Source organism: Diplotaxodon limnothrissa, linkage group LG7, assembly GCF_057381915.1.
Source record: "Diplotaxodon limnothrissa isolate DT_005_m linkage group LG7, D_limnothrissa_male_GT1.1, whole genome shotgun sequence".
Classification (NCBI taxonomy): Eukaryota; Metazoa; Chordata; class Actinopteri; order Cichliformes; family Cichlidae; genus Diplotaxodon; species Diplotaxodon limnothrissa.
The window spans coordinates 4526602-4551397 of NC_140602.1; the positions used below are offsets into that span (position 1 = coordinate 4526602).

General features: G+C 42.7%; 1 protein-coding gene across 2 annotated transcripts; it reads right to left on the reverse strand.

Moving 5' to 3' along the window:
- Nucleotides 1–167: 167 nt before the first annotated feature.
- On the reverse strand, nt 168–23501 carry mtss1la (MTSS I-BAR domain containing 2a). 2 transcript variants are annotated; one of them, XM_085357228.1, is made up of 15 exons: nt 22945–23501; nt 19260–19321; nt 19082–19155; nt 9040–9124; nt 8760–8851; nt 8593–8667; nt 6498–6655; nt 6257–6364; nt 5737–5834; nt 3692–3824; nt 2958–3032; nt 2577–2732; nt 2088–2264; nt 1787–1952; nt 168–1505 (listed from the first exon to the last, which is right to left on the reverse strand). In XM_085357228.1, exons 1-15 carry the CDS (start codon nt 23011–23013, stop codon nt 703–705), a joined length of 2331 nt encoding a protein of 776 aa, XP_085213354.1. In that variant the 5' UTR covers nt 23014–23501; the 3' UTR covers nt 168–702. The 2 variants fall into 2 exon arrangements, with proteins under 2 accessions (XP_085213354.1, XP_085213355.1); XM_085357229.1 differs by lacking the exon at nt 2577–2732.
- Between the last annotated feature and the right edge of the window lie 1295 nt (nt 23502–24796).

The window sequence follows — 24796 nt, forward strand, 5'->3', positions numbered from 1 at the left end:
AAGCAACAAACTTCAAAAGGCTTGGGGAAATAGCTGACACCACTTACACACGAGCTGCATGTGCACAGCAGCTAATTTAAGTTCTTTGATTAATTGCAGTCCTTTACAATATTAAAATATTTTTTCTGGCACAAAACAATCAAGTCGTTTAACAGTAAAAAGCCAGTTTAATTGCAGAATATATTGACAGTACAATACAGCAATAAAAAAAACTGCCATAATGCTTCTATTTTTACATGACTTACACAGCTGCTGCTCAGCTCGTCAAACAGAACAGCAACAGGGCACAGTACAGTAACAATGACAATGACACGACATACAGACAGGCTCACAGAGCACTGCACCCGTCATTCTCCACGGGCTAGGGATGTGTTAATTAAGAAATGTACAATATAATAATAAACATAAACCAAGAACCGAGACACAGAGCATTCGATGACTGGGTTTGAAAGGGACTGGTTGTCACACAGGGAGAAGAAAGCACAGCCACCAAAACAAAAATAAAAACTAAAAAATATGGATTACTTTGCATGTATGCACTTCATACATAACGTTAAATGACTTGACATTGTCCATGATCTCTCATTACTCTGTCTGGCCTTCATTTACCACATTATATCCTCTTTATTACTTGTGCCTTATTTCACGTATTACATGAGCGCCGGTGTATTTCAATACAGAGCTTCAATGTGTCCTCCCTCGCTACCGAAGGATCCTAGGACCAGACCTGTCGTCTGTTACTGTCTTGCGGAGCTTCACCCCCCGGCGTATAGATACCAGCATATCTATGTCCTCCTGACTGACAGAGGACGCCCCCTGAGGCGCAAACTGAGCGGGATCCCCTGACAGTGAGCTAGGGAAGGGGAACTGACCCTCACCGAGGGCGTGGGCGCTGGCTGCCAGCTCTCCTATCTTCTCCACCAGGCTGTGGCGGTTGGCAGCGAGCATAGGGTCCTCCTCAACACTTTGAGCAGCCATGCCGAGGGCCTGCTGTTCGTAAACAGTCCTGTCCGCCCCTCCTCCACAGCCCCAAGATGTGTCAGGGAGGCTCATCCGCTTTGGAGGAGCCCTCATATTGTCACTAGCTGATAGGTCATCACCATACAGAAACTCCTCACTGCCTGCAGAGTGATGAGACGGGCTAGTGTAACCCGGGGAGTTTGGCACTGTTGGGGTTTTAACTGGCACGATGGGAGGCCGGATGGGAATGGGGCCAGATGTAGACGGCGTGCGTCTCACGCCAGTCTTGGAGGATGGCGTCCGGCGTATAGTGGCTGTCCCTGAAGCAATAGCTCCAGCGCCGCTTCCCCCAGCGCCATTTGGAGTTCCCTGAACAGTCTTACCTGCAGGCAGACCCGCTGTACTTGCAGGTCTCTTAGTTTGGATCATGCGGCGGTAGCTCTGCGCGATGTTACTATGACGAGGGATGGTGGAGGATTTGTCAAAGTCCACCTGCCCTTCACTGTCAGCATCTCCATTAAGAGAGTAGCACTCATAATCAGAACCTAGAAATCACAGCAAGTCATGAGAATCCATTTTTCCCCCACACTGAATATTCAATAGTTCATAGAGCAGTTGTTTTGGAGGGTTAATTAGCAGGTGCTTCATTACATAGCAATTCACAGTAATCAAACTGGAGTTTAAGGCAACACGTACAGCACTATTCAAATCACACACGTGCAATGATTGAAACACAACAGTTAAATTCATGAATAGTGTGCTGTATGTGGATATCATGTGTGTTTAATCAGGCAGGAGTGTGTGGCTCTTCAGGGATGACTGTTACCTTGACTGGGTATGGTGTCCTCGGAGCAGGAGGGGGTGTTGGTCTGGGTGCTATAGCCACTGGAGTACTGCAGAGAGTCTCTGCTGCTCTTTTGCTGCTCCATGCTCAAGCCCCTGGTTAGAACCATGGCTAGAGTACTGGCTGCTGGAGAGAGGGGCTCACCAAGCTTAACACACATATACAGAGATACAGACAGGCAGGAAATACATAAAGATTAGGACACATTTACATTTTCATCACACTGCAATCCCTACAGCATACAAATTGATATACTGGCATTTATTTTTTCACTCCTTTTTACCTTGGCTGCAATGGTTCCTGGGCCACTTCTCACCCTGTGTGGCTCATCAGCTTGCATTCCAGAATACCCCTGTGGACTGGGCGGAGCCTCCAGTTCTCTCATCTTATCCACAGACTCCCTCCTACGCTGTGGGGTGCTGGCCAACGACGGTTCGCAGGAACTCGATTTGGCCCAGTCCTGCAACAGCAGACTGAATAATGAGACCGTCTTCCAACTGTGCATCTCCAGTGTTTCACGGAAGCTGTTGATTTGGCTTATAAACTGGTTAGATGCATGGTAGATATGAATAGAGCACAGCAGGGCGTGCAGTTTAGCACATCTTTTTTGTGGAAACATTGGAAAACTGAGCTTGATGAGCAACAGCAAAACAATGATTGTGAGGTTATTCTACGGAATGCGAAATCTGTGAAGGCAACAAAACACAAGAAGCAAAGAAGCAACAAAGTCTCAAAAGAGAACCCAAAGCAAAATTTGCAAATGAAAACAAACCTTCCAGCTAGGAACCTTTGATGTGGGTGAGGGAGTGTTGGATCCAGGGGAGTGGTTAAATGTGGGGGACGCAGGAAGTATAACAGATAGAGGCCTGATGGTGCCAGTGTGTGAGAAAGCAGGGCGGAAGGTGCCGAAGGATGAGCATGAGCCAAACTGCGGAATGGACAGACAGGTCTGAGTAAGAGTGCTCAACATCGGCGAGTAGTCCACGTTATACCTTACAGCGGCTGTCGTTAAAGGCTCACGGGCCTCTTTAAGCTATAGATAAAAATGATTGAAATGCACAGCACATCAGCGTGCAAGTGCATACATCTGCTAGTGCGCGTGTGCGCGTACAGCAAAGCAAGTACGCTGGTAAGAGATGCATGCAGTACTAACCGCTGTAGGAGAGTTGCACTCGCTGACAGACTGGCAGGTTTCTGAAGCCTCAGAGGAGGCTGAGCTTGTTGATTTCTGGGAAAGGAAAGATGGAGTAAAGAACAGTGGAGATGGAGAGGAAATGGGGAGAAAAAGTTAGATGTGAGAGATGCATAGGAAGATGGTGAGAGCTGGAGAAGAGTGTTGATGAGCTTTAGAAGGAGGGATTTTTTTCTCTCTGAGGGGATCTATATTCTATAGCCTAGATTGAAAATAAAGTAGCCTGTAAGATCATTTATTCAGAAAAAGAACGTTGCATCAGTTGGTGTGTTGCTGAGTGTGTTCTCTACACTGCAATCTGTTCAGACTGTGAGAGTCTGAACAACTTTATCAGTCCAGTGGGATAAAAATTCAACATTTGCAACTGATAGAGATCTATTGCAAAAAAAAAAAAGAGCTCAAACTCTTATGGTGGCTTCATGTGTGAAATACAAAAACATGGAAAAACTCTATGGTTTTCAATTCAGATACAGCAGACGGAGTGTGATTGTGGTTAAAAAGAGAGAATTATTGTAGATCTGCATTGACAAGAAAGTGGTGTTGTTGCCGTGTCCTCCTGTCCTGATGTTTTACTGCCAGAGAAATCTCTGGAGATAACAAGTCTGCTTTATTCCTGATTTTGCTGCAACAAAAAAACCCAAAACATTTTCCCTCCTGATAAAAGGAAAAAAAAATATCATAGCTGAGACTGCTACCTGGCTTGTGATATCAGAGGGCATGGGTGATGGAGGCTTTGAATGGGTGTTGGCGTCTTGGGAGACAAAGCCCGAGTCATGGGAGGAGACGCTGCTCAGCCGATGGGCTCCTGAGGAGGGCATCTGGAGGAGACTGTTGACAGGAAATCGCATCGGTGTAAAATTCAGCATTTAGTATGCATTCTAATCAGGATTAATATTATCACATTTATGGTTTTGTAAATTACACAGAAAATAGTAAAAAGAATAAAAGGCTTGTGAAAAATTAATCACAAAAGCTGTGATCATGAAGGCTGTGTTGTGTGAGAAATCTAAATGATTCCATTCTTCTAATTCTGGTCCATCAAAGAGCATTAAAAAGTTATCATTTCTTTGATTCTTCTTCCTTTCTGAGCATTAACAGCAGTCTTTGTGCTTTCTGTCTGCTGCTCTGTCATTTTCACTCTGCGCCGCTTCTCTTTGTCACCCACGCATTTTGAAATGTGCAACTCGCACTTCTCACTTCCCCTCCCATACTCCCCTCCCACACCTCCTTCTTCCCCTCTCACTCTGGAATCCATCCGACATTAACATTTCTCGTTAATCTTCATTCTCTTGGATGAAGCTTAAGGAGGATTGCCAAAATAAATATGGCAAATTAAACACAATAAATCATTTAAAAGTAAAGCCTAGTCTTAAGCAGTCATTTTTCTCTCCTTTGAGTTTTTAATAAGCAAGCTTGTTTTTATTGTTTCCTATTAAAACCTTTGTCTCTTCATCATAATCTTTCATTTGAATGTGTGGCAATGTGTGGTGCTTAAGTTATTACCCTATAAAAGTAGCATCTCATTACTTCCCCAGTCCCCTTAATGATGACTTTCGACACCTCAGTATGTATCAGTAAGGACCTGTTTTTTTCTCAAGGGTAGCTGCATAGGCAGAGACCATCCTCACTAACTTCTGATGCACACCCAGTCATTCCTCTCTATACTCAGGCCTGAAATATGACAGAAACCGCTCAGTGGAGAAAAGAGCTTCAAGGGTTAGTGCTAAAATAATAAAATCACGGGGAAAAGAGTCAATGTATAGAAGTCAGACTGAACTGAAAGACTGTTTCAGAAAAAGCTTACATGCTGGTGGTGCAAGCATCTGTTTTAAAATTAGCCAGCCAGGAATACCTGTAGCATACTAAGAATAGGACATGGCGTTAATTGGAACAAGTGTCAGGGAGGTTCTGCTCGGAGCTGTAGCACTAAATAAAAGTGAGAAGGTATGATATTCCTTCCTCTCAACATTAAAATGTGTTTGACCTAGAATGCCACATTTGTAGAGAAACTTTTGCGCTATCACCTTAAGTCAGATGAATATGTGGATTTTGGCTCTTGTGTAGGCTCACGGCTGTCAGCTGGTGATATTTGACAGCTTTAGACCTAATCTCGCTGTAAGAAGCTTGAGAACTACAAATATATGCCAGGAGCAAGAGCTGAGGAGCTTGCGAGATAGCGCTGCATGTCGACTGTCACTGCTAATCAGGCTGTGTAGTGAAGAAGACATGTCACAGGTACATTCATGGATTTATTGTAGTCTTTATTAATATGCTATTAAGCCGGCTGAAATGATTTTTTTAAAGTTTATAAAATATATTACAACCTAATGTACAACCAAAACCTTATATAATACTGGGCCTCTTCCAAATAATCCTGGATGTTTGACCTTCACAGTACGGTATTATGCAGGTTTCATACACAGGCTCTTTGAGTTTGACACTTGAAGAAAAATGTTTTCCTGAGCTCATCTAAAACAAGAATGTAAAGCATGTACTTGCAAGCATGATTTGAAAATTATGGCTTGGAGATTTATTTCATATTCATAGAATCTGGGTTGTTCATTTTAAAAGAGGAGACGTCAACGTCATCCTACAATTTTCTAACCACTTAAATGGAAAACAGCATGATTTGTAACTCAAAACAGAGGACACCTTTTATCTAATTCTGGATGTCTGGATGTGGCTCTTTCATACAAAAGACTGCAACGTGCAACAAGTGGTGAGTGTTTGAATAATATACCTGCACATACTGCTCTTCCTGGAACCTGTGCTACTGGGGGAAGAAGGAGGGGTCTGGTAGGACCAGCTATAATCAGAACCTTTTAGGTCCCGGATCACCTGCAGGAACACAACCAAATGGGGATTTAGACATAGACAAGTCTCTTTTCAAATATGGGAAAAAAAGACGAGAACCAACAAGATAAATACACAAGCTGCCGAGCAGTAAAGGTTAATTAAAATTGAGTTAATTGCAGCTCAAGCGCCCTTTCCAGGTGTGAACTGATAACTATTTGTTACTCTATTGGGTATTTATAGCAGGTGGATGGAGCTATGAAACAACAAGTTGCTTATTTTAGCCGTCGGATTACAAAAAATATCAAAATCTCTCCGCTCATAATAAGAAACACAGACATTTTTAACCTTTGTACTGAAACCACACACGGCAAATTAAATTCTGCTTCAAATAACTTTGCCACCACTGTGAGGAAATAAGCATGTCAGCGGCACTGGAAGAATTTGTAGTATTACACTCCTGTTACCTGCTCACTAGCTGGTGGCAGCTTGTGCGGGTCTTCAGTCAGCAAAGTGAGGTCATCAACAATGGCTTGTAAATGTGTTATTTCTCCCAGCATGGCAATCTCTATATTCTGCAGGGAAAACAGTATTGATCAAATTAAACAGCTACCACATCAACAGGACGCAGCAAAGATATTTCACAGTGTATGTCGGTGTTCTTTACACGCACAAGCTTCCATACTAAAAAGGCTTAATGTCCCTTACCACCACAGGCTGAAGCAAGTTGATGAATGAACAGTAGCGTCCCCTCTCCTCCAGGAGAGCTCTGCGCACTGCCTGCTTCTCCGTCTCCTCCATCAGCAGGTACAAATCGCTGACATCCTGCATGGCGCTGTCCAGCTGGGGGCGCAGATTACCGCGGCCTGCGCAAGGCGAAGGCAAAGGGTGCAAAGACACAAAAAGGCAGGAAGGACAGAGCCAGGGAGGACAGAGGTGAGGGGAGTTGAGTAAATAAAGAAGGAGAGGAGAAGGAATGAAAACAGATTAAGATTTGGACGGGAGGTTACAAAAGTGACAGGAAGTGTCCGCAGTGCACGAGGGGGAGGAAGAGAGGAAAAGATGAGAGATGATTAAAACAAATAATGATAAGCTGCTGTGTACTAAAGGTCAACACACTTAAAAACATTACACCAGAATGGATAATGACCACAGGAATGAGAGGACACTGAAACATGTCATCAATCAGTGCAGCTGGAGATGATTTGCAGACCCTGAAATGGATGAGATTGGAAAAACACTACTGTATGGAAGGTCATTCAATACTGCATGCCACAGTGATACTTTATGATAGATACAGGAAGTCTAAGCAACGAAAGAAGGATGAGATGAAGATGAAAACGAGTATTAGGATGACACACGATTTGCTGTGATTGCATGATGTACACATACACTGCCAGTCATTTTGAACACTCTACAGTGTGCTGAGTTTTAGCACATAGAAAATACTGTTCTACTTACAAAATATAATGAACTAAAAGGGCGTGAGCAGATCTAAATTAGTATCACTCTATGCTGGCAATCGCCTTGATGAAAAACATTAACAAGCAGAGCGCTGTAGATTATTCTTACAGCTGTCCATATCTTTAATACGTTCAGCTTAATGAGCTACGCTTTCAGCGCACCTGTATTTAATAAGGCACTAATTAACTGAGTCCCAAAAGGACGTGATTTATAGATCCTTGCAACAGAAGCTGTATTCACAAAGATGCAGGACAATACTTGCAGCATCAAACCCCACATAGGGAGCGATTTAGGAAAATTCTCAAATCAGGAAGCGATAGCAACTTTTACCGCAATGCCACGTATGACATATTTTTTAAAAGGTGCAGCTTGACTGAATTCAGTCTCTATCTGACCTGCTAAATATCTGACCTACTTTCAGACCTACTTGCACAACATGTGTCTGCTGTGCTTGTTTGTTTCCCATGTAAGTAATTTTAGTATTTAATCATTTTTCAACATCAGACTGTGGAATCAATGTAACTGTCTGGGCAAGAGCCTGCAGATGGACCGTAGAGACAGGCTGAAGTCATCACTGTTGCACTGTTTAGCTTTTTTGTCAAGTATTACAGAGTTATGCATTACCTTACACTCCATATCTGGAAAATATCTGGATTTGTTTTGTTTTTGCGCTATTTTATTCCCTGCTTAAGAAATATTCGTGTCTCCTCTCCGTTTTTCACCTTAGTAGCAGACGCTGGTGTTAAATTGATTTGTAAATAATAAATGGGAACTACTCCATCTTTTAACCACAAATGTTAAGACAGATGGTGTTTTCTTTGACTGGCAGGTTTACGTAAAGATGGGTTTAAGCCTTGAAACTAATATGTGAAGTTCTTATTTGTAGCAGCAAACATACCTAGAAGCTCTACAGCCAGGGATAAACGGCAGACAAAAACATTGAGGAGGGTTTCAGTTAGAGGGAGGGAGGAGAGGAAAGAAAGAAGAACAGGCAGCGTTAGCTGTTTTAAATCAGGGCATAATGCATGTTTATGACTAGCCTGTACCACTGCTACATTAAAATACTGTATGAAAATAGGAGTTTAATTACAGCCAGCAGCGGGGGATAACGCAAGCACAGCCAGGAAAGAAGTTAATTTCTTTGATTTATAGGGTAAACTATCCAAAGTTGGAAAGGAGCCTCTGAAATTGTGCCAAGCATTTTGACTTGAGAGACTTATCCTTTCACAATCTACCCTCTAGATGGTGCTATTTTACTGCTAGTGCAGCGACCAGTCGCAGACTTCATTAATTAAAATCCGTATAATACTAATTAATATATCACGAGAGAGTTACTAACCTTTTCTTGCTTTTTTCTGGAGTTTTATGGTATCAAGTGACTTTCTTTTGATTTCCTGACGAGATCTCTTGTATTCTTTGGCAAGCATGTGAAGACAAAGGAAGTATAAATTTCCATACAATACACATTGTGCAATTAATATCTTTTATACTGCTGTAGTTATTCACCTTTGGCATGGTCTTTGTCCAGCTGGTTAGCCGTCTTCTTCCATTCCTCTATCCTGTCCTGGAGCGGCGTAACCAGGCCTTCCATAAGAGCACTGCAGCAACAAGAAGAGACAATATTCAAGAGAATGAAGGGTATAACAAATAGGTTTATTTCCACAGCATAGCAAAGAGTAACAAAATAAGAGAAAGGTCACCATGGATGGAGAACACAATAATCCCCTCAGGACAGGCGAAGAGAGAAAATTGCAATGGAGCAAATAAAAACAAAAGTGACACTTACTTGGTGAAGTGGCGTAATTTTGCCTCAATGCTACGGTGTCGCATACACATCCTTGTCAGAGCTGAGCCAATGTCCCTGGTAGCACCTTGTAAACACAATATGAAAAATAGAAATGTCATCTACGATATCGGAGCTCGGCAATAGAAATTTAGACCTAGAAGACCCAGAAAAAATGATTTTCTATAAGAGGGCTATACAGATATGGAGTGCTTTGAAAGGCCTGAGACTCTCTTGTCAAATGGACTCATCAGCTTTTATTCCTCCCTCTTTCAGCTGGAGAGGCATTTTTAGTTGCAGCCACTAGATGGACATATGTTGACCGTAAAGGCAGGGCGTGCAAATGTCACATTTGTTTGGGGAAAGCAAACGTTCCAGAGTGACCGTAAAATAAAACCCTGTGCTATCTTCTTCCCTCCTGACAAAAACACGTATTTTTCCTGTTGACACTTTAACGTCGCCGTGTGGTAATCTCCCCACACTGAGTAAATAACGGCTTGTGTGAATTTGTTACTGTACTTTTCCTCTCTGCTGAAGTGTGATTAAATGAGGTTTTAAGCCCCCAAAGCTCAGGATGGTCCACTGTGTCACTGATGGTTCATAGGCCAGTGTAATATATGGCAGCACTGATCCTGTTGTAATCTGGGCCACATAAGGCTAATCTCAGGGTCTCTCACCACAAACACACACACGCGCAGACACAGACGCACACAAGGAAAGAGAGAAGACACCTCTTATAGCAGACAGACCTCAGAGCTGAGGCATGTATGTGTGTTTGTGAATGATTGCTGGAGCGTATGTGCGGAGGTTTGTTTGTGTGAACGTATGGACAGGTGGTGTATTTTACCAACCCCCACACCCTTTCCGAAGTTCTCACCCCTTTCATCCTGGAGGAAAAAGGAGGGAACCATGTAAGGGGATATCCCTCTATTCTTCCCTGTCTGCTCTGCCTTTCCTGTTCTCTCTGTTTCCTAAACACCATTCATGCAGGGCAGGCAGCGTTAGGGAGAAACCAGCTCTAACCTTCACTACAAAGCCTGAAGGAAAGAGAAAATGAAACGCACGACTAATATAACTGGCCTAAAATGAGACTCTGTGTAAGAAATGCTCCAGATTGTCGTCCAGTGAGATCTGTGCTCTTTTCCAGATATCACATAAAGAAACTAGGTTACTGTCTCCTGCTGATAACATGTCAAACTGTCAGACAAAGACCAGCTGAGTCCAACATTTGGCTGTCAACTTCACTAACTGCTGTACTAGTTCAAAGAAACTCAGCAACAGATCTGGGCCCTGTATGCATTGCTCCTCTGAGTGAGAGGAGAGGTGAAAGGTCATCCAGCTGTAACACACAGAGGTATTCAACATCAGCAGGAAGTGATTTAGAAAAGACATGTGGAATCTATACGCTTTGCTCTAGATATAAGCAGAAAGTGGGGAGTCCAACCTATGTAGAGGATTCAGTCAGGTAAGAAACTTTGTTTACACCAGTTCATGATAACCAATGAGAAACTCAGACATGCACGTGGTACACACACGCACTGATTTTGCCTTTCTCCTGCTAAAGCCATTACAGAAAGCACCCACAGCGGCATCTGACTTCCCAGATGGAAGAAGACTGGGCGATAGATGAATGAGGCACAAGAGAGTAATGTGGGTCCTGGTATCTCTAAAACAGACCGTCCCAATGTCACTATCAGCTGGAGTGAACTTTCAGCCCCCCACTCCTGTCCCATTCACACCTGCCAATTTCCCTCCTGCTCCCCACCTCTTCCCTCCTGTCTCCTCCCCTCCTTCTTCCCTTCCCAAAAGGGGATCAGCTGACAGCTACATCCTGGGGAGGTTCAGGGCTTCCTGACCATGTCCAAGAGCCATGCTGGCCTCTGGCCTTGACCGGATGGATAGTGACACGGTGATTCACTCCCGTAGCCCCCCTACAAAGGCTCACAGGCATGTGACAAATATATACAAGCTTAAGCCTGACTCGAAAGACAATTATTATGCAACACTTAGACTTCTGTCCTTCTTTCTATTTTCCTCCACAGCCAAAGACCTCTATGTGTTGTTTCATCCTTTTTCTTCCCCTGTTCATTTTGAGATTTGTGACATTTAAACTTCACTAGTCCAGATTCAGCATTTTCAACATGTGGTCCATAACAGTTTATGTAGCGAGAAAAAAAATGAGCTTCAGTAAAACTGATTCATCCACCCTGAAAATAATATTTCAACAAAAATGCTGAAATAATTTGATTACATGTTACAATACTTGATTTGCATATTGTTTATATCACACATATTTTCCTTGATGATTATTTGAATGTATAAAACTTTTATTTTATTTATTTCAGTTTGAACTTAAAAACATTGCTTCATGTTTATGTGGGCAAAGAATGATGTTTGGTCATTTCATGATATAATGTGGCAGCACAGAGTAAAACAAAGCAAGAACTTTCTCTTTCAGTCTGATTCATTCAACCTTTCCTGTTAAGAAATCTAACAGCCACCTCACTCATTTAAAAAAAAAACTAAAAAGTCAACCAGCACAAAAATGATGATTACCAAACTAAACCACTGTTTTAATTTTTAAGTCATATCATGATTCTTTGATATAGATATATCAATACTTGACGTTCTAGAAACATGCTAGCTGATGTGTGCAAGAACTGGAAAAGTGATTATTGAGCAGACCCCTGTGGCTTTAGGATCTGGGCCGACCTCATAGCAGACAGCCACACGTGCATGAATGAAGCAAAACACAGACCACTATGGGGGAAAACTGTTATGCAACAGAACCATATATCTTACAGCTTGGAGCAAACAACTGGGAGTAACTGAACAGTGGACAAATCTGTGGTTCATTACAGAAGCGCTGCCGTGTGTGCATCTGAAGCTCACGGCGCCTGGTTTAATATACAGGCTGAGCATAAATACAAACTGCCTCGAGATCTGCTACGTATGTTGAAAAAAACATGGGGCTGTTGGTGGGAAGGTCATGCCCCCATTGGTGGCTTTAAGCTCTGGTATCTGAGGCCAGACCAGAGTAGTCTAAGCGTTTACTGAGTGGTTCCATCCAGAGCTCTGGTTCTGATTAACTCCCCTGAATCCTTGGGGAAGGAGGAGCATTTTAATAGGCCTTCTTTATAGAGAGTTCTCCTGCCAGGAGTTGGGAGCCAGAGGCTAAACTGCCACAGGCCTAACTCCATGATGTCTTCAACATGGGAGCTAAACTTAAATATCTCTCTTATTCACCATCTAAACCCTAACGCTCAGCTCAGATTTCATTAGTGCTCAGACAAGCGAGCCTGAATGATCTTCTGCTGGAATTAAGGCTGGATACGTTGACGCCGGCTTTCAAGCTGAATGCAGCTCACTTCTTCTCCATCTTGATTTCTGCCTTTTGTGTCAATAAAACACGTTTGTGTGGAATTTTTTCTAGACCCTCAAACAGCCTCTGCCAAGGCAAGGAAATTCCATCATCCGTGAGACAACTGTTATTCTTTGCATTGGCACCTTGGCCACTGTGCTGGCTGTGCCTCTCAGAGACAGTTAAGCCTCCTGCGTTTACCCTCCCTCACCCCTTTTAAGTGAGGCAGAGTGTGAACTGGCAGGGACACAGAGAAGGCCACTGATGGATGAAAGGCAGTGTGGGGTGAGACGGGAGGAGGTTGAAAGAGGGCACACACGGCGGAGGTGCTGGGCGGGTTTGGCCTGTCAGAAGGCAACGGAAGTGCTATAGTGTGGCAGGTGCAACAGGCCCTGACAGGACGACATCGTCCACAATAAGCCGAGAAATTAAAAAATGTAATGTTTGCATTACTGTCAAAATATTTCTGTAATTTGTGTAGTCATCTTCACTAGAACACTTTATATATATCTTTGAAGAAGAAAATGAGGAGGACCTGCTTTGATTTTGACAGCTTCACTTGTCTTCTTTAGCTGGTAGTTGAGCAAACATGAAACTGAGATTTCTGAAATCATAACCTGATTAAACATCAAACATTCACATCGTCAAGAGATTGCTTCAAAGCACAGCTTGAGCTCTTTTGGTGTAGCACAGTAGGAGCTGTCTGTATTATAAATAAAGCAGCATCTATTGCATATGCTGGTGAGGGAGCTGTGAGTTGTGAAGGAGGTAAGAGTGGCAGATAAAACAGCTGTATCTGTATGGATTATGAAACGAGAGTAGCGTACTGTACGCCTGCAGCAACAAAAGCTACAGATCTGTGTAATTTATGTTGCTTAAATATTGGACATGCAGTATCTGTGAGTTTATTCAATAATAAAGATGGTATTTGTCCACTGTATTCACAGTTAGAAGAGGGAAAAAACATAACAGCAAATCCAGGGTACAGATCCAAATGCTTTAGGATTAACACAGTGTGTTCTGTCTGTAGCAAAAATCAAAACGTCATTCCAAGCCTTTGTGTCACTTCCTTATACGTGGAATGCTTTTTATTAGTACAATACAACTAAAAGGCAGAGGAAACAGCCCCGGGATCAATTGTTTTAGTCTCTCACACACAGTCGAGCGCACACTCATCCCATTGTTGCCTGTCCAGACAGCACGCACAGCAAGTTTCACCTCTCAGACAGACCCCAGTGTTTCCTGATGTGGCGTAAACATGTTCTGGTGTGCATTAGAACAAGACTTTAAAGAGGAGGAGGAGGAAGTTATATTCCTCTGCTGGAGGAGCTTCCTGTTCAGGGGCATAAATGTTTCTAAAAATAATCACCACCCCTTGTCCAGATGCGCTTTTCATTAGAGATGGAAAAAAGGCCACAGGGAGAGAAAACAAGAAAAAGTACAGCAAAGGGAAGCAATCCACAAATGGCTGTCTTTGTCTCATGCCAGACAGGGATGTTTAAAGCTGAAGAAGATAGATGTGATGTCCCTTTATGCAAGAACAAATAAGCAATGATAGCCAAAGTTTGACAAATTTACTAAGCAGCGCTCTGTCAACAAATCTGCACCGATTCAATCAGACGACTCAAGCGCTCCTGTTTTACAGGCTCAGCAATTTTCTTTATCTTAGCTCACCCGAGTCTGTCCGGCCTTGCCCCACCTATGTAAATGCTACTCTGCTCATTTGCAAACAGTCCTGCAAACAATGCAGACAATACTGCTGGTCCTTCTGCTGCTGCTACCTCCATCTGAGTCTCTGAGCCTGAAGTTATCTTGAGCAGCAGTTTATTATATTAGCCACTCTGCCCTGCGCTGATCATCAGAACCTACGTGTCAAATATAAAAGCTTGAATAGAATAACAGTTTAGCGGAACAGTAATTAGATATCCATCCAAATCATTGGGGTTCATTATGTTAGCCTTGTGAACGTCTTGATCTGGTGTAAACGTGTTCACAACACATCACCCAGTAATTTTTGGGCCACTTCAATCTTGACCGATGTGTTTAACGGACCAATAATAGCAAACATGTGATCTGATCTGTCATCCTACATTTTCATTTCTTTGAAATTGTATTCCTTTTAATCTCCTCTCTCACATTCCTCCAGCAGCCTCTCTCGTGCATTTCCCCACTCCTCTCCAGCTCCCTTCCAAAGCGGAGTTCGTGTTCAGGATGTAGCCGAACAGAGTGTTCCCCTCGTGTTTGTCTTCTTAGTTTGGTATTCGACCTCAGAATTAAAGCTACGCTGAACCCAAAGATTTGTTTTCTCTCTTGTTTTTATTTCCCCTTTTCATCTGTTTCTCACATTATTGCTGCACCCGCTTCACCCTTTACTCTGTGGATGTAGTTATTACAATAGCTGGAAAACATTCATCTGCAGGATGACCGCATTGAGTTTAAGCCCATAAACTCCGTAGTGACTCATGAAGAACTCTGCTGGAAATTGTCCGACGAACAAGGTAGGAAGCTGAGGGGGAAATGAGAGGCTCTTGTCGATACTTAGCGTGATCTTGTGGTTGAAGGTCGTGAAATAACCAAAGAGCCTTGCATACAATTAGCAGAATGGCACAACAGTTTGTAATTTACCAGCTACTGTATTTATCTATGTGAATGACTGAACATGTAGGTCCGATCTAAATCACTTGAAATCTATAAGCTAATTAACTGTGAGCTGCAGATTCTAAACTCTTGGTTCTGGTACACAGAATGCAGAACAGGCTTGTCTCAGGCTTGTACATGGGATGCAAATGTTGATGCATGTCAGCTTTGGTCTGATGGGTACACTTATTATTTGACATGTCTGCAAAAATAGCTGCACTGCTGGGATAGCACGGAATACATTAATCCCCTGATCTCGCTCTGCGCTAGGCCACGGCCACATCTCGTCCACGCCAGGCTGTCCAGATGGCGGGTAGGGATATCCGTCCCATCTGCCAACCCAGAGAAGTACAGCGGCCAAGCAGATTAGTGCTTCGCTGACACACTGATCTACTAGCATACCTCCACAGAGTATGGACTGAGTGAGTAAGAAAGAAAAGACACAGAGCCAAACAGAGAGGACTTGCAGTGACCGACAGAAACATTGTTTCCATGGGTGTACATGTAATGGAGTATGGACGGCGCTAGCTTTGATAATCACACGTAGAAGAAGAAATGTTCATCCGTGCTTAATAAAAACATGCAGTGTATGGTTGTCTGGCCGGTGATCCCACAGTGTAAATTTTTAAAGCTGGGGGTGGCTGATCAGGAAGAGAAGAGAAGGCAGTCTGTGTCTGTGTGTTATAGAGTGGGGCTAAGAGGATTAGCTAAACGCCTCTGCCTAGCCTGGATACCCAGAGCTGTGGAAATCCCACTCCAATCACAACCCCCACCCAGGTCAACTAACCCCCAACTACAGCCAACTCACTTTCTGCAAAACATGGAGACTGTGTCATACTTTCATGGACCATTACCCATGTCTCTTTGATGTCTATCAAACTCAACTACGTTCAAAAACTGGAAAAAAAACAACTTTTGTTTAAAGAACACATCATACATCCAAGCAACAACTAAATAAGTCACACAGTCTCCAATTTTCTCAACTCGAGTCTGATCCTTTTAAATGTCCTCACATAACATTTTAATATGAACGACAAAAAAGGTCCAGACGGCACACCAAAATCCATTAGACTGGCCAATCCAACAATAAAAGAATCCAAAGAGCTACACGGCCTTAGGTTAAGTTGCACAAAAGCTTGGTGTTGAAACGTATATCCTTAAAAAACCCAAATTCTCCACATATACCACCTAATATAGACTTTGTGGCTTGCAGACCTTTATTGAACTCAGATGCAAGCTATGAGTTCACTGAGACAGACGTGCCTTCAGACATAGATCCATCAGCACAGCTTAGAGAAACAGTGCTGTTAGACACAGTGCCAGAACGCCTGGAGGCCAACTCCTCCAGCTGCTTCATAGAAAACAGATGCTAATACCATGACAGCTACCATAAACTCTAAAAATGGACAACGCAAGCAAGAAGTCTGAACATGGACACACACCGAAGTAGTGTGGCAGACACCGATTCAAACAGAGAGCTGAGTAAGGTTAGTTGAGCAAAGTCATAATACAATTATGATTAAAAAGATACCCTTTGAGAAAAGTGCAGAAGAACAGTTAAGAATTCATAAAATTCGTTTCAGTCACTGTCCTCTCTCTCTGGGACTATCAGGAAGCTGTCAGTGAGGAGAAATGCTGCTTTTCTTGGCAGGGAAGTGTTTACAGTCTGAAGAGAGAGTGTGGAAGTAAGAGGGGCGAATGGGTGAGTGTGTCAAAGTTAGATTAAAGGAGGTAAAAGAGGAACGCGATGAAACCTCCAGCTGTGCCAGCAGCTGCAGCTCGTCCCCAAACACAAGCGTAGCTCAGAGTGACAGCGATTGGGGCCAGCAGTTCATAGCCAAGGGCCTGCCCCCTATAGCGCAAATCAGCCCTATAAGGCTGTGCAGACGCCGAGACAAACATCATCACTGCAGGCAGGCACACACACACACACACACACGTGAAGGATACAGACAGAAAAAGAAGAGAGAGAAACAGAAATAAAGGCTTACTATATACTGACCATCTAACCTCTGAATTCTTTTTATCTTTATGGTCCTAAATAAGTTTGAGTTAGCAAGAGTACAACCATGTGGAAAACAGAGAACATCTGGATGCCAGGATAGCTTAAATAAATTGACATTGCAGCTGCTAGAGAGGCAAAGTTGCCTAAATAGGTTTAAAGGTTACCCCTGTGCACTGAGAGCTAGCGCCAGTAAATATCGACATTACTCCTACCTAATTAATTACTGGGTTTGGTTTGGAGCACGCAAAGACTAACACAGCTCACACAGGAGAGACAGAAGTGAGATGGCATGCTTGCTAAGAGCACATAAAAGCTGCACAAGATGTTTTAGTTTTCTTTTTTTTAAGCAATGACTGCTATTTGTAAAACCAGTTGTCCCACAGCAGAGCTTCGAGCTAAATGCTAACACTACCACAGAACATGCTTGCAATGACAAAAAAGCATTGCTGCTACAGCACGTTTGATAATTATGTCCACTATGTGCAAAATGTGTTACTGGCTATCACTTAGTAAGTAACTGTATTAGCTACAGGCCTGATGGGAATTGCAGGTTTAGCCATGTAGCGCTGAACCACTTGGTTAAATGCCCACAGATCTGTCACAGATATTTCATTATGGAAAAGAATCAAAAGATTATTGAAAAGTAAAGAAACAGTGACCATTGTTGTTACTCCCTTTATTATATTGACGACAGCATGTAAGGGAAAATAGCAGTGTTTTATAGGTCATGATAATTTGTCAAATGGAAGAATAATCCCGTCAATCAATCAACACTGAGCACCGATGAAAATGATAAAAGCAGAATAATACTAATATAAGACTTTAGATTTTAGTAAGAAAAAAAATTATCTCATATGTTTCTGTCTAAGTACACTGATTCCCCTTTAATTGCTAGTCTCTCATCACCCATGCAGTCTGTGTCCTGAGAAGGATGGCACTAATCCTAAACTTAATGTGCCTGGGAGAAAAGCAGAAGTGGGCGTATGAGTGACACACTTACAGATTTTATACAGCTATCTGCAAACTCTCGTTGCCCTTCTCTCTCTTCTCATCTCTCTCCGGAATATCAATCATTTTGCTATTTTCCCTTTTTACAGCAATTTTCCTTTGAAGTCTTGCCCTTTATTCCTACCATGGCCTACCCCCCATTATTTTAGCAGGCTGCCAGCTGCTCGAAGCCAGCAGGCTGACCCCAGTCTACGTTGCATCATCTTACAGAGCTCATGTGCACTCACACCAGGAATCATTTAAAGTAGCCTTTAGTATTGTAATAGCGATAAACTGTTGCTGTAAAGTGCAAGGAAGTAAAACTGGCAATAATAAGTGAACACTGAGGCTGCTCTGTTATTTTTCCCAGAAGTAAGTGGTCAATAAGGGGCGGTGCCAGTGCAAATAGTTTGAAAAACATCTTGGGATGTGGCCTGTAAGGTCAGGTGACCAGCTACCAGCTGTCACTCTTTGAATACAGTGCATCAGTGTGTGCTTATGTGTGTGTGCGTGTATGTTTCTGCGTCTATGTGATTGAGTGTGTCGAGAGCCTCGTCGGGGTTTGCAGGGTTTTTCTGACCTACATACTGCTCTCGACGATCAACTCCGAAGAAATCTGTGTTAATCAGCGGCCTCTCCAGCCAGCCAGTCTGCTGCCACTAGCGCAGTGACAAAGCAGATCAGCAGACCTCATTAAGACCAAAGAAACAATAAGCTTAGATTTTCATTTCTCTGAGCCTCCACCACCCGACCTCGCTCACAGCTGGCCCCACTCGCGTCATCTTAGTGAACAGAATGGTGCCGTGAGAGACAATACACTTACTTAAGGATGTGAAAAGTCTGTTTATTTTCTTTATGTGACCTTTACGACTTAGAAAGGGAAAAACATACTAACTGCTTGTCTACCAACACTCTTAGCTTCTACTTTTTAACAACTCCCTACTAAAACAACAAACGTATTTGTTCAACAAAGCTGATCATTATCATGACACTATTTTTCCACCAGTTCATACAGAGGCTCGACTCCACACCATGTGAGGCTAAATTTCCCTTACCTCTAGAATTGGTCGCCATGTCCGCCACCTTCTGAAAGGCATCTAAAAAGGCCACTGCTGCCAGAATTGTGGTCCTGTAAGTACATTGGTTCATTGCACTCTCACTGCACAGAGTCTGTAAACACTGCACAAGAATTTTCCTCACTGAGGTTTACTGTTCACAGGAACTGCTTCTCACCTGAGTTGAGAGTGTAGCTTTGTGGCCTTGGCACTGAAGTCTTCCCACACAGGGTAAGAGCTCTGATAAGAGAAAGGAAAAGTGTTAAACCAAATAAATATCTCACCAAGGACATTCAGGTCCGCGTGCTTCAACAAAAACAGCAGGCACAAAAATTTCAGTGTTAGATTTAGTCACACAAAATGCATTTTCTCATTAATTTTGGTGGAAAATACCAGGTTGAAATCCAAATAAGGAAAATAAATGTATATATCCTACCCCCAAAAAACATTTGTTTTATTCTGGGAAAAATCAGTCAATCACATAACGCCTGACAGACCCGGTTTTATTTTTACAAACTAGTAATTATTTTACACTGATTAGCAGATCACTCTCGACTTGTTCAAAGCTGTTTTTCTTTTTTTCCCTTATCTTTTTTCTTATTCCATTATCCCCTTTGGTGTGTGTATATCAGTTCATTCATATATATATATATTAGGGGTGCAACGATATTCGTATCGATATTGAACCGTTCGATACAGTGCTTTCGGTTCGGTACGCATATGTATCGAACAATACAACATTTGTAATTTATTTTATCAATTTTCCTTCTGACGATGCTGTCTGTGTTGAGCGCTCAGTGAATCTGTGTTCGACTACTCCGCCTAGGCTGCACTGCACATATATATATATATATATATATATATATATATACACACACACACACATATTGCTAATAATAATTAGTAAAGTAAAAAGAAAAACGGAAAAAAAGAAGAAGAAGAAAGCTATGGAGAGGCTGGCTTCTTACCCTAGGATTAGAAAAAGGGTGTTGTATAAGTCCATGCTCTGACTTGTCTTTAAAAAGGCCAGTGTGATTTTTGTTGTGCACACTTGCAGTGTATTATATTTACAGTGTATAATACTAGGGCAGATTGTGAAATCACAGTGATGTATAACCCTAGAAAACCAATGGGGTCGGCTCTGACCCCATTGGTTTTCTAGGGAAACCATGGGGTCAAATTTTACCCCATGGGTTCTCCAGGGTTAAAATTGGCATACAACATTTTTTTTATGCTTCGTCTTTATTATTATCGATTCCCTTGTTTCATGATAAAACAAAAACTTGAACTTGCAGCTCTGTGTCTCAGTGTATTTGAATATTTAACTTGTTTCAAACTTGTTTGAAACAACGGGTAAACATTGGCCACCTACAGTGATAAATCTCTTTTGCAAAGAGGTAGATAATTTGTCCCAGGTGACAAAAGAACTACATACTTTTCGATTTGTATATAGATATTTGCATGTCTGGTGTGCAGGCACGTGCTGTGTACAAGGCCTAATATCATTACTATTTATGCACGCAAGCCAGGTAGTAAGACTTTCTTTTGAAAAACCTGGATTAGATTTAGCCCAGGATCGTCACATGCTGCCGTGAGCTATAAGAGCCGACCATTAGAGTGGGACCTTGAGCCCTGGAGTAAGAAGAGGAAGGGCACAACCTCTATGTGACTCTTTGATGGAGAGGAGCTAAAAGGGGTTACACATCTTGATTATATATAGCTAGCATGCAATCACAAAAGAGTCTTGTGCTGCATCACTTATAACCTCCATTCTGGCAATGACATGATTTAACTCCCAGGTTACCTTAGATAAAGTCTTTGCCTTGGAAAGTGATTTAGGAGCCATTCCCTCTTTTTAAAAAAATTGTTTTTCATGAACCTCCCGGCTTGGCTGTTCCCACTTGACTTCAACAGGTGTCTAATTAGCCTGTGGGCGCTGTGGCTCTGAGGGGCTGGAGGGATGTGCTGCCAAGACAGCTGAGGGTAGAGGGCAAAGAATTGGGTAAAGAGGGCTATGTGCAGTGCAGCTGGGAGGGGGGCACACTTTTTTTTTCTTTAAAGTTCATTTACACCCAACAACATCCAGGGATGAAAAGGATGGATAAAAGAGAGAAGCAAGCAGAGAAAGTCTCTTCCTCCCACAGCTCGTCATTCAGGTTAAAGCATTATCCTTGGACCTGGTAGGAAGTGTTGCTCAAGGACATTTGGTTACTTTTTCACACAAAGAGGCTTGAAATCACTTTCCCTATCACTCTCATCAGATCAAATCTAATTCCTGATGTAATTCTTGACTCCGGATCAAATCTTGCAGAACATTCTTTTCTCATTTCATCCTGTACCTACTGTTCTAACACCTCCCACTCTTTCATTTCTTTTCCTGTTGCCTCATCAGACAGTTACATAACCAACAGGTGCAGCTATTATCCACACATTTTCTCTATGCAGTACAATATAGCACACAGGAGGCTGTGGAAGTGCTACATCTATGTCACGCAGCTACATTCTAACAATATTCAGAATTAGGAAAGCAGTGCCATTGGATCGCTGGTTCGATTGGCTTGCATGGCACAACCAGCCGGCAGGAATGAGGTCAGATGTCTGTCTCGGACAGTGGACATTGATACTGTGCTGACTAAGGGATTCAGCCTCATTCATCTGTGCTGCTTATCAATACACAGACTGCCTCTTTCTGTGAGCCCCTGTCGCTCTCTGGCCCCGGCATGATTGCAACACAAAAAGGAAATTTATGAAACCAAACCAGCACTGCCAATAGAGCTGATTTCACTGGAACCTGACTAATGAGAGGTCCATAAATAGTCTGTCCTAAGGCGCCATGATCCTGCGCGCTAGTAATCAATAAGAAATCTGCTGGACTGAAAGAAGTGCTTGACGCTTGACTTATTCGCTGTTGTAACCACTTTGCTGCATCATGGGTTTCCCGGACAATGAGAAGACTGGGTGCTGCCTCCAGGCCCAATGAATGCGTTCACACTTTCCATCTGTTGTCATGAACAGCAGACCACCCTGGTTCAACTTCCTTCACTTGACCCCTCCCCCAACATACACAAATACACACGCTGACATGTAATCAATACACACACAATAACATACGTGTGATTCTGGCTTAAGAAATTGTTTTTAACTAAAAGACAGACAGCACTGGCTTCGTACAAATACAGCGCAAGGTCACACAGTTCAATTGTTAAAAGATTAAATGTGCATTTAATACCAAGTTGAAAAAATGTAGATATTTCAGTCCAAATAACAGGAAGCACAATGATAGCATTTCAAGTCTATTTCTGTTCAGAAGCTGAGGTTATGGAGCTCTCATTTTCTTCCAGAGCATCCTCTTACAGCTGACACTTAATTCAGAAATCACTTGAGGCTGGGATAGAGAAGGAACAGTTGTTTAGGGTTAAATGGCACCCATCATATGTGTAGTATGACTTTTATTAACTGTGTAGTATAACTTCTTCTTTAGTCCTGATAGTTTTACTGTAACACACAAAAAGAGGAATGAGAGCTGGAATATTTTTTTAAACTTTGATTATGATCTAACCCGTGGACCACACACCCGCAAATAGTGGTTTTGTGTTAAAAGACAAATGTTGTTCTGCAAATGTTTCCATGCAAGTACTCTGGCACACTTGCTAAAGTGTGAGCACTGTTTGACCTGCAGTACATTATAACGACAACACAAAGGGAAACACGCTTCATCTCCCAGTTTGTCCTACAGCGGTGTTTCAAGTGGGGGAGGACCCGGTGAAAGAAACAAAGGCAGTAAAAAAAAATGCATCTGATCAGCCACTGTGCAATCACAAAGGTCACATAATTCCCTATCTACTTTAAATTATGTGTGATACCTTCATGTCGTTCACAATGGCCTGGAATAATCCACCCAGCGCTCCACACTCCTTTTCCACCGACTCCATGGTGTCAAAAACAAACAAAAAAAGCTCGCGGAAAGACAAGTATCAGACAAAATATTCCACTGTTGCTGCTTCAAACATCGGACGTGTAGACCTTTGTTTTCTTCATCCGTCCTTCGAGGTGCTGCCCTACAACAACGTAGCCTGCAGCGAGGAGGATGCGAGGACGCACAGCCCACAGCCAGCAGCGGAGCGCACAGACAAAAAGAAATGTGCTGCTCGGTGTCACCGGGTACTCCTGCTCGCTCTGCCGCCGGTACTCGCCTTTCGGTGGCACAGGAGGGATGGAGCAGGGGCGCTCTCTTCTGCCAGGTTGGACTACAGCTATGCAACGTGGAGGGCACATGCACGGTGGCTTCTCATGATCACCGTTTAAACACAATCAACGGAGAGAGCACTACTCTGGGGAAGAGGGCAAGAGGAGGTGGAGGACGAGCAGGAGGAGGGGGTACGACCGGATGAGTCGCAACAGACGCGGGGACGCGCTCCGTTGTTAATAGCGGAGCAGATGTCTTGGAGCTGAAGGCTCCCGTAATAAGATCCATGGGAATGGAAAGGGGGCTGGTCAAGTGCGTTTTTTCTGTCTTGATAGGAGGAGGGGACAAGAAGGAACACCCATTCCTCCTTCCACCCCCCACGCAAACAAAAGTGAAGCCCTGCCTTCTCAGCGAACAATTGCCAAACACGCAAAGTAGGATTTCCTCGGATTTAAATGTGTATTCACACACGTGTCTGTTCATGATCGTTGAGCCACTCGTAGCCGTTTCAGGAAACAGTAACATGTGGGCCATTATCGCCTCATTAAGCATTAGCATTTAGAATCAACATAACAAATGCTAATTCAAGCCACAGTTTTGACTTTACATGTTTTCTTTGCGGGTCCATGAGAAGACTGCTGGTTGGAACACATCAACTTTTGCTTACCAGAGCAACTCAATGCTATTATAGTTGACTAAAACTAGAGGAAAGGTGTGAAAACACGTTTTAGACTGAACTGTAATAAAAACAAAATATAGACTTTAGCTCAAAAAAGTTGCAAAGATATGACAGTTTCCCGTCCACGACGCAAAGCTCTTGTTCCAGCACATCCCAAAGGTGCTTTATTGGTTTGAGATCTGGTGACTGTGGATGCCATTTCAGCACAGTGAACTCACTGTCATATTCCAGAAACCAGTTTGATCTCATCTTTGTGACGTGGCATGCTATCCTGTTGGAAGAAGCCATCAGAAGATTTGTACACTGTGGTTATAAAGGGATGGGCAGGATCAGCAGCAATGCGCAGGTAGGTTACTAAAGGGCCAAGACTGTGCCAAGAGAATATTACAGCATTACACTATTACATGACCACCAGGCTGAACCGATCCTGTCTACTGATACAAAGTAGAATGGACACCATACCATACCAGCTTTATTTGTAAAGTACTTTAAAACAACAATAATGGACTAAAGTGTTGCACAGAAGAATAAATAAAAGACAAAATAAATACGGTGCATATGATGCATAATGAGGCACAGAATAAACATACAATACAAATGAAATAAATAAAAGACATAAAACAAGAGAAGAACATTAGCCATAAATGGGTTTTTAGTAAGATTTAGAAAAAGATTGAGAAGGTCCATGATTTCATGTTGTGTACAGCAAATTCTCTTTTGATCAGAAAACATTTCACTTCATTGTTCTTAGCTGACACGGATGGTAAGGTGTGGTCGAATGCTGCTGTAGCCCATCTGCTTCAAGGTTGTGCAATTAAAGATGCTTTCTGCATACCTTTGTTGAGTTACT

Coding starts and splice junctions, on each gene's coding strand:
- mtss1la (XM_085357228.1), bottom strand. CDS start 23,013: ATGGAGTCGGTGGAAAAGGAGTGTGGAGCGCTGGGTGGATTATTCCAG. Junction 8,852..9,039: donor AAATTACGCCACTTCACCAA/GTAAGTGTCACT, acceptor TTGTTGCTGCAG/TGCTCTTATGGAAGGCCTGG. Junction 5,835..6,256: donor TGCCACCAGCTAGTGAGCAG/GTAACAGGAGTG, acceptor GTGTTCCTGCAG/GTGATCCGGGACCTAAAAGG.